Genomic DNA, 9,650 nt, shown 5'->3' on the forward strand with positions numbered 1-9,650 from the left:
CCCAAACCAAACCCAGACATTCCGTTTAAAGTTCAAGAATTTTCTTTGCTGAAGTGTGCTGCCCAGAGAGCATGCGTACTTCTGACCAGTTTAAGCAAAGAAAGGAAATATGAGAACATACGTAAGAAGTGTGTCCTGGGTAGATAAATGGAGACAAACCAACAGGGCTTTTGTTTTCTAGTGCAGTAAAGGAAAAGGACAAGAAGTATCACACTAAAGCTTATAGTGGTATTTCTTTATTTTAAAATTGGTGTTAGTAAGTCAATTCACCTAAATAATATACTGGTCCTGACTCCATCCTCAGCAGAATCAAAACCTTTGACAGGAAGTGCAGGATAAGGACTTTCTTAGGTATAGCTTTTGGAATTGATCGTCCCTTATTCAAAGGGCTCAGATCTACAGCTGTTTTCAGCCTAACTTCTTAAAATGGTGTCTTTTACAATCAAGAAAACACTGCTGAAAACAACTGGGCCATAGAACATTTTTCCTTGAAATGCTTAAGCAGAATACTGAAACGCAAATCTGAACTTAGAAGTTGTGGGTTTTTTTAATGTATGGTTGTCTGAAAAATGCTTCCTTCTCTTCTCCTCAAACTACATGTTCCTAGTTAATATTTTAATTAGAAACCGTATTTTCCCTATCAGCAGCATTTTGATTAACCTGCAAAGTGAGAAGCCTCTCATACAGCCAATTCAATAGAACAATTTGGCTGTATTAAGAAACAAACAAACAAACAAACTTTTTAAAAAACAAATTATTCGTTTTTTATAATCTCTCTCCAAAGATCAGAATAAACATAAGGGAGGAAAGCTCTGAAGGAAACAAAGCTAACAGAGTTTGTAAGTCAGAGCTGTTAATCAGATTTTGTTGTATATATACTCTAATATCCCCAAAGTAAGCATAAGGGTTAAGCTACATATTTAGAATGCTAGGCTCATTTGTTTCAAAAAAGGTAAATCAGTCAAATGTAATCACCATCCCATTCCTTTTTTTACTCTTTTACATGTGTTTCTACTAAATCCATTTCTGCTGTTTTTAAATGGGACTTCATAATTCAGTATATATTTTTGCATGAGTTGCAGCTTGAGAGAGACTTAGACCAATCATATTCAGATTTAGATTATAGCAAATCTGGAAGAGAAGGGCAAGAAGGGCATTTTATTCTGCAGTGTTCACTGAAGAGAAACTGCTGGGTAGAAAGATGGGAGAATTGTAGTTTTTAAACATACCCTGAACTGGAGAACTGCACTAGATTTTCTTAGCTATTTTTCTTGTTTATGACTTAAAATGTTCATATTCAAGCAAAAGTATCAGTGCTAAAAAAACGCCTCCTATACCCCACATTTTCATGTTTTCTTTTGATTTTTAACAATCGTAAATAAACAATCTCAAATTGACTCTGTTACAAAGTTGAAAACATGTATTGTGGATCTCTCCTGCACTGTTAGCGCTATCATAATTTCTTCAGATTGCCACAGTAATCGTCAAAAACAGATGGGCATGTTTAATGGAACATTCTAGAAAGGTTTTAATACACTGAGCTTTTCTGAAGTGACCTCAGCATGTAATTTAACTTGGGGTAGTCCAGCCAGTCCTCAGTGTTCATTATTTCGATTGCTTCATCTTTCTCTGGGGAAGCCACTAACAAACTCTTGCTAATCTAAAAGGTTTACGACTTTAAATGAAAACACAGATGAGGAGTACGCTAAACCATCTTTTTTAAAAACACTTTGCACACGGATTCAAAAATCAGATATCAATATGTAAGCTACTCCCTGAAAAAGGTTACAATTGCCAAAATTAAACTATGGTGTACATATTTACATTTGCATGTACACACAGACATATTTCAATGCACCACCAGATGACCTAAAAACATTAATTTAATAACTCCTCAGGTGACGTACTGCAAAAAGTAATAGGTAACACACAGCCCTTTGTGTAACACAACACTTAGAAAGGTTCCAGGACAGTATCTCAATTTCTGTTCTTTATTAAATGCATATTGGTAAAACACAGAAGTAAAAAGTGAATGAAACAGAACTGTCTTCAGTTACATTGTAGAGATACGTTTCTTAAGAATTTGAGGGGTACTAAATTCTCCAACGGGAAACTTCCCAGTACTAAAAAATTCAGGAGGTATTATATAATATTTCTAGGCAATCACTGACCTGCAGTAATACTTCATACGGCTTTCTCTACATGTCTAGACAAAGGTTCTTTTTATTTCTTATTGCTACAATAAAACACCTTCTGCAGTGTAGATCCACCAGAGCTTCTCGCTTTTGATTTCATAAAAATTCTCTGCAATGTTTTTCACTATGCTTGCTTGTCCTTTGCTAATAAAACTAATTCATGGACCTAAAACTCCTGTACAGAAACAAAACAACCTAACTGCAGACATAAAACAAGAGAATGGTGACCTTGTGGTATACATTTTGTAGGGGCAGTTTGGACTTGATTTATAAATCCAAGTGTACAGAACTGCTAGCTTGAACCTACACGAAGGTAGGTGAGTTTTTTTAATGCTTTCATGGTTTTTTGTGTTTTCAGAACCTTACTAACTATTTGAATACACATGCAGTACACATACCTTTTAAATTTCCAAAAGCAAGATTCACTAGAGTGATGTAGCATCAGGGAACCACATGTGACCTAAACTAAACCCACCAACACGGGTAACTCCTCAAAGAAAGCTGTGAAGAACTACTTGAGAAACACTTTTGGTGCACAGAGCACTGTCAAATAGCAGCTTTAACATTTGGCTGCCTCCAGGATGAAGGTCTCCCTGAGACTTTAGTTAAACTTCAGTTAAACTTACGGAGGGAAAAAAGAAAAAAACTTCTTGATAAAAAAAGAAATGAAAGTGTGAGGGGATGTTTTCCACTCTTCAGTGCCAACTTGCACTGTAGAATTTAGAAAAGGTTATCTGCAAAAACTGCCTGAATAAACTGGCTATCCTTGAGAGCAAGTTTTTTTCAACATTTTAAACTCCAATTCTTTCTCTGCAAAATTTTTTCATGTATTTCATTTTTTGACAAAAATTCTGTTCATTGATAGCTTACCTCCTGTTTGAGTGATGACTTGAATGTCACTAGAAAGTGGTCCATCCCCAACAGAAGTAAAAGCAAGAACCTTCACAGAGTATGTTTTCTGGGGTATCAGATTCCCAATAGTGGTAATATGGCTGTCAGCCACATTGTGCTTCATCCAACTGTTGACATGTTGAGTGGGGTCCATGGTGTAATAAACTCTGTAACCTTGTATTTGCCCATTAGGTTCCTCAGGTTCTTCCCACTGTACCAAAATGGTGGTAGAGCTCAACATACGGGCTTGCACATTGCGCGGTGCACTTGAAGGTGCTTGTTCTGAAGTCCTTGTTGACACCGGATCACTGGGTGGCCCTCGCCCAATGTTATTTACAGCAACTACCCGAAATTCATACTCTGAATACGGGCTTAGGCCAGCCACGCTATAGCGTGTTGTGGCCACCCCATCAATTTCTTTATACGGCTCCTCAGAGTTTTTGGGTTTGTGTTGGATGATGTAGTAAGAAACTGGCTCAGGGTTTCCAGAATCCCAGGTCAATGTTATGCTTGTCGCTGTGCTCTCTGTCACCACAGGTGTCCCAGGAGGTTTGGGTAAGGCTAAAGATAAATGCCAAAAAATACAGTTAGCACTATGTAACAATAGACATTAATTATTAGAAGATGTAGCTTAAAATCCAAAAGAAACAACAACAATAAAAACAAAACAGGAAGACTGGAATGGAAAGAAGGTGTGATCTGTTCAAAGCAAGCTTCTGGCAATTACGATTTACCCCAGAAACCTATCAGAAAATCTTCAAGTTTTGTAGTATAAGGTTTATTTGATAAAAATTAATAATACTGACTTTTGGAATAGTAAACGTATGCAGAAGAGAAATCTCAGAGACAGACAGTGCACCATTCTAGTTTAATTTTTGAAACCTCTAGTTTCCAATTACTTAGTGAGCATTATACTTGGACACCCAGCAACTCTGAAATTCAAATGACTGTTTTTTAAAGACTCTTGCTGTTGACAACTATATGCAAGTCTACAAGATCCTTTATTTACTTGAAATGAAGACTGGGAGCTAGACACAGGAGAAAAATGGAACATTATGATTAACTTATTTACTAGTATTACCGCTGTCTGAATCTGAATTTTGTCTTATACCAGTGATCAGCTGGAATATTTACCCTCTTGATTTAAGAGGGTAAGAGGCATTTATCAGAATATGGCAATGAATGAAAGAAAATACTAGAATGTCCAAATATAGGTGCTTGGGATATACCTTTGACAGTTATCTGCGCTATTGCTTCTATAACACCAAGGGTAGACATAGCAACGCAAGTATAGTTTGCAGACTGCCTGACATCATTAAGCTCAAGGACGTTCCTCCCTATTGGCATATCATCCTCAGGTGTCAAATCTTCTGCTCCTAGCATCCATTTCACATATGGCATTGGTGACCCCACCGCAACACATGTGATATTTACACTCCCGCCAGGCATGATCTCATGATTGGTGGGGGGGATAGAGAACCTTGGTGGGACCCGTCGAACTGGAACAAAACACAAAAAAAGGTAATAACATATACAAAAAAAGAAACTGAGTCTTGCATACAGACTACATGCAGTGTACAGACACAATTTAATGTTTCAGTGTGTTACTTCTGATCTGCCAGAAAATACGTATAAAAGAAATATGAGACTAAACAACAATTTTGTCTGCACACAATGTGAATTATTCTTTATTTACTTGAGGATATTATTAGGCACATTCATACATAGGCTGATTCAGTCCTATTAGGGCCCCATATTTAACTAACTACATACTAACGATACACAAACACCATGCAAAAGATATACACACGCGCGCACGCGCACACACATGTGCACGTATATATATATGCATTTTATATGTCCATACATATATATCTGTGCACAGAAGAAAACTGGAAGGTCAACAGCATGCTTGAGTTGATTACCCAAACCAACTTCAATGCTGTGTGCTTCCAGCTTATGTGAGTAAATGTGCTAGGCCACATTGTCACATCACAGTCCTGGAACACATTGCCTACAGTACATTGAAAGTGCAATTTCATTTGCTTTCAGACTCAAAGTAGATGCAGTCTCAAGACCTCACACTAACACTGAAACAAACATAGAAAAAAATATAATTACACACAGATACAAATATATATATACACATATATACATTTATATACACATATACATATATATAAATATATATATAGTCACGGAAAGAAACTAGGCAAAGCCAGTACAAAGTACTGGATTTGGTCATGCAGGCAAGCAAATGACAGAATCAACAGAGAATCATGCTTAGGGAAATGTCTGCTTAAAAACTGCAGAAAGAAGAAGAACTCAAAAAGAAAACATATTGAGTGAGTAAATAAAACTTGAAAGAGATGGGGATAGGATAGGCTGACAGATACAGGAGTTTAAGAGAAGCATAGAGTTCGAGGGAGAAGGAAATTAGGTTGAGTTTAGGTGGTTAAAAAGCAACTGTTAGGAAGGGCCACTGGGAAAATAGCAAAACATTTAACATTCAGGATCCCACTACAGTCACAGTTAAGGGAAAGTAAAATAAGCTATAAGGATCGATAATATTAGACATTTCTGTATTGATAGCAAAGGGTCGGCACCCTTAAACACATAGCAGGACATTGCACTACAAAGTAGTTAATATTTAAGCAAACACAACACCGAGAAAATTACCAGGCAATAACAGATCAGTGTTCCTGCTTCAAATATTCTCAGTGGTGTGCACATGTGTGGGGGAGGTGGAAGAGAGAGAGGTAGCTGAGAGAGGTAGGTTTGTATTTAGGCCTTTCATTGGACAGTGTACTCAAAACTGTATTTATTTGGGTTTAATACAGACTAATCATTAAGACAATTTTAATTCGGAAAAAAAAAAAAAAAAAAAAAAATAAAAGACTATGAGTGAGTTTTTTTAAAAAAAATAATGAAAACTGTATTAGTCTGAAACCTTTCCGCTGGGTTTGATTAAATTTCTGTGATCTTCTATGGATTCAGAAGGGGCTTACTGCAATGGCCTCATGAGTGAATGACAGGCAGAAGGGGAACAAGCAGAGAGCAAAACATCTGTAAGCGGCCAGTTCACAGAGGCCACACAAAGCAAGCGGCAGGCAATGAGGAATTTCTCGTGTAGAACACAATCCTTATAGACAAAGGAGAGTTTAGTCTTCATGCGCGGGCTGTTTAGAGAAGCAACTATTGAAACCGTTTCTTGAAAAGCAGGCACCAGTATAAACAAGAAATTAAAAGGGAAGAAAAAGCAGGAACACTGACCAAGTTTACTAGACGTTAGTGTTAAAGCTAAATAGGTTGCCATGCATCCAGGTTCATTCTCTCTCACCATGCACAACAGTTAGATACCAGCACTCATCAAAAGCCATGACCAGAGCATTCTTCGCTTAAACATAACATTAACTTAAAAAATGCCACAATGCAGCTACATTCATTTCATTTGTATTCTTTGTTATTGGTTTAATTAATAGTTTTGTAAGGTGGGTAAAAAGTAAAAACACACCAACCTTCTCGCAGCTCTGAGGGATGTAGGGGGTTTGATGCAGAACACAATGAAATGAGGAAAGGAGAAAAACAAGGGAAACACAGAGAGAGTAAAAAGGCCATATCAAGGCTTTCAACTGCTACTTGAACATCTCTACTTGCTCTAATTTAACCTTCCTACCTCATCTTGAAAAGTTAGCATTTTCCACAGCTACAATGGTGTTAGAAACAATAACTAGCATAATTTTGAAATTTTCCTTTGGATAAAAAGGTATACATGCCTCATGCAGTACAGGAAAGTCAGTATGTTGGAGGAGAAGAGAAAGAAAAAAAAAAGATCAAATAACTTTCTATGGATGTCATAACTATGAAATGTTTTCCTTCTTTTTTTTTTTTTTTTTTTTTTTAATTAGCCAAAAAGAGACACACCATACAAAAACACATCAGGTTGATTGAAAAATCAGCTCTAAAAAAAATTTCAAAATCAAGCTAGGTATTTTTGGTAAGGTCTTCCACCCTACAGTAAAGTTTCCAGCTGCTTATGTTTTTAGTCCTATTTCCCCCCACCCATCCCCTTATACTGTAGACACACACACACACATATATATATGTATACACATATGTATGTATGTATGTTATAGGCTTTGTTGTACAGAAAGCTACATCAACCAGCCATTCGAAATACTGCCACAAACAAAGCACTTTTTTCTAGTAGAACCAAAGGAATATTTTCATATATTAAAAAATTTTTAACCATTTCTACTACTGCACAGAGGAATATAATGGTTTCCTTATTAATCATATCTGTCATATAGATGGGCAATTTCTTCAAAAAATACAGCCAATTGACCACTATTGTTGCAAGGACTATACTTCATTCACAAGTCTTACACTAAAGATACAAAAATATATATAAATATACATACATATATATAAAGAAGAAATAGAAAAGAAGAAAATACAGTTGTGCTCTGCATACATGTTATTATAAAGTTAGAAGCTTTTCCTTTGCAATTACGCAGCAGAGGTCAGGTAGGCATACACATCAATGCCTTGGGGTTACACTCAGCTGATTAGTAGCACACCAAGCAGTCACCTCAGGAGTTTGAAAAGAAAAGCAAAACTAAACAAAACCAAACCAATAAAAGAAAATAAATGCAAAGCACAATATAACTTAATGCAGGAAAAATAGAAGTCAAGATGTAAAAATATAAATATACTTACAAACCTTAACCCACAGGATAGACTGGACTCAAGAGTGCTTTAAAAGAACAAAACAAACCCCAAGCCTTTCTTCTACACTTTTAAATGAATTTTACAGCTGACACATTTACCATGGCATTCTGATTATTACAGCAGTAACGGTATAGATCCTGAGCGTAGCTTAGCCCTGAACCTGAATGAAGAGCAGATGCCAGGCTTATGTCATTCCTACCTCTGACATATAGATTGGCAGGGGCGGAATAGCGTGTACCCGCACTGTTGGTTGCAACACACTCATATTTGCCTTGGTCAGATTCTTCACTCAGTTCAATTTGGAGGGCACCTGTATGAATATAAAATACATTGCCAAAGAGATGGTCAGAGAAGGCTTTTTATATCCATAACAATACACCGCTTAACAATATGAAAAGCTTGTATGCGAAGGTCCGCTCAACGTCGTTCATTTTCTTGCTAAGGTGCACAGACAGAAAATGATGCAATGAAAAAAACAAAGAGATTATTTTTTTCACATCATCAGTGCTAGCACAGGAAAACAATTTACATTTGGCAAAAAAAAAAAAACTCTCTCTAAACAATACTCTTTCCTAAACCATTAAAATGAAGATGGGTGAGACTGCTTCAAGGAAGAATGGCTTTTGAATAAAACAAAAGAGATTAAGTAGTTGGGTCATTAATTTTTTTTAAATTATTATATCATTGTTTCAATCTAGTAACAAAAGTAGCACAAAAGGTGGTACTCGTAAAAAAGGCAGGACAAGCTTCAAGAAATCTTCTGCTGAAGAAAGCCAAAAATGTGCAGCAAGAACAAAAAGGCTGCTTGAAGTGGAAAAAAAAAGAAACTGCATTAGTCATTTATAATTATCAAAATATTCTTTAAAGAAACAAAACTCCCTTAAGACATGCAGATCGGTAAGAAAAGAAAGACAGTTTTCCGCAACTTACAATCTTAAAGTACGTTTGCTGAAAAACAAAGAGTAGTTGAATTAGAAGACAAAAATATAAAAAGCATGGTCTACGCCAACAAGAAAGAACCAACCAACCACTGCTGAGGACCAGAGGAGGGCCCCCCCCAAGACACCCATCAAAATCCACAAGTGGGATTAGCAGTGTGGTGTCACAAAACCCAAGAAAAATACAAAACAAGAATTACAAAAGAAGCAAACAGTTCTGTGAGAGCATCAAAAACCAACAATACACATACCACCAAGAATAGTAAGTCATTAACCTTTCATTTCCAAAGCCTGTAGATTAGAAGATCCAAAAATCCAGAGGTGAGAGAACTCCAAGAAAAAGAAAACAACAAAAAACAATAAAGGGAAAAAAAACATTTCTGTAATTCTTTAGGGGGGGACACATAATTTTCAAATTTACGAAGTTAAAAGAAAAAAAAAGGACTGAAGAAGAACAAAAATAAAAGCATTTTATGAAAGATAAGACAAAAAGAAGATAGTCCATGTTGTCTTCTGCATGTCTGCTACTGTTCTCCAGACCATCTTGCCTTTGGTCCAGGACAAGAACAGCTAAGGAAGAAAAAAAATGATCTTTTTTTGTTCCAGTTGGACAAAAAAAAAGAGGAAGGAAAAAAAAAGAAAAAAAAAAGAAGAAAAAGAAGAAGAAGAAAAAGAAGAAGAAGAAGAAGAAAAAGAAAAAAGAGGGACAAATGGTACGCTGTGACTGGGCTATGGCCAGAAGACCTGGATATGCTTATGACAAATTAAGCATATCACAAATCAAATTATCATTTCTCTTTTTTTTTTTTTTTTTTTTTTTTTTTAACAAAAAAAAAAAAAAAAAAAAAAAAAAAAAAAAAAAAAAAAAAAAAGTTCTAGGAAAAATATTAAACCC

At 35.9% G+C, this 9,650-nt stretch overlaps 1 protein-coding gene across 1 annotated transcript in view; it reads right to left on the reverse strand.

Annotated features, from left to right (window-relative positions):
- PTPRD (protein tyrosine phosphatase, receptor type, D) overlaps positions 1–9,650 on the reverse strand; it is a 1,328,567-nt gene that overhangs the window by 128,350 nt on the left and 1,190,567 nt on the right. Inside the window, exons 16-19 of the mRNA XM_014953943.1 lie at positions 8,017–8,127; positions 6,605–6,616; positions 4,316–4,585; positions 3,066–3,647 (exon numbers count right to left, since the gene is read on the reverse strand). Coding sequence (XP_014809429.1) covers positions 3,066–3,647; positions 4,316–4,585; positions 6,605–6,616; positions 8,017–8,127 — 975 coding nt within the window. The remainder of the gene's footprint in view (positions 1–3,065; positions 3,648–4,315; positions 4,586–6,604; positions 6,617–8,016; positions 8,128–9,650) is intronic.

This window comes from Calidris pugnax, unplaced genomic scaffold (assembly GCF_001431845.1).
Source record: "Calidris pugnax isolate Ruff unplaced genomic scaffold, ASM143184v1 scaffold178, whole genome shotgun sequence".
Lineage (NCBI taxonomy): Eukaryota > Metazoa > Chordata > Aves > Charadriiformes > Scolopacidae > Calidris > Calidris pugnax.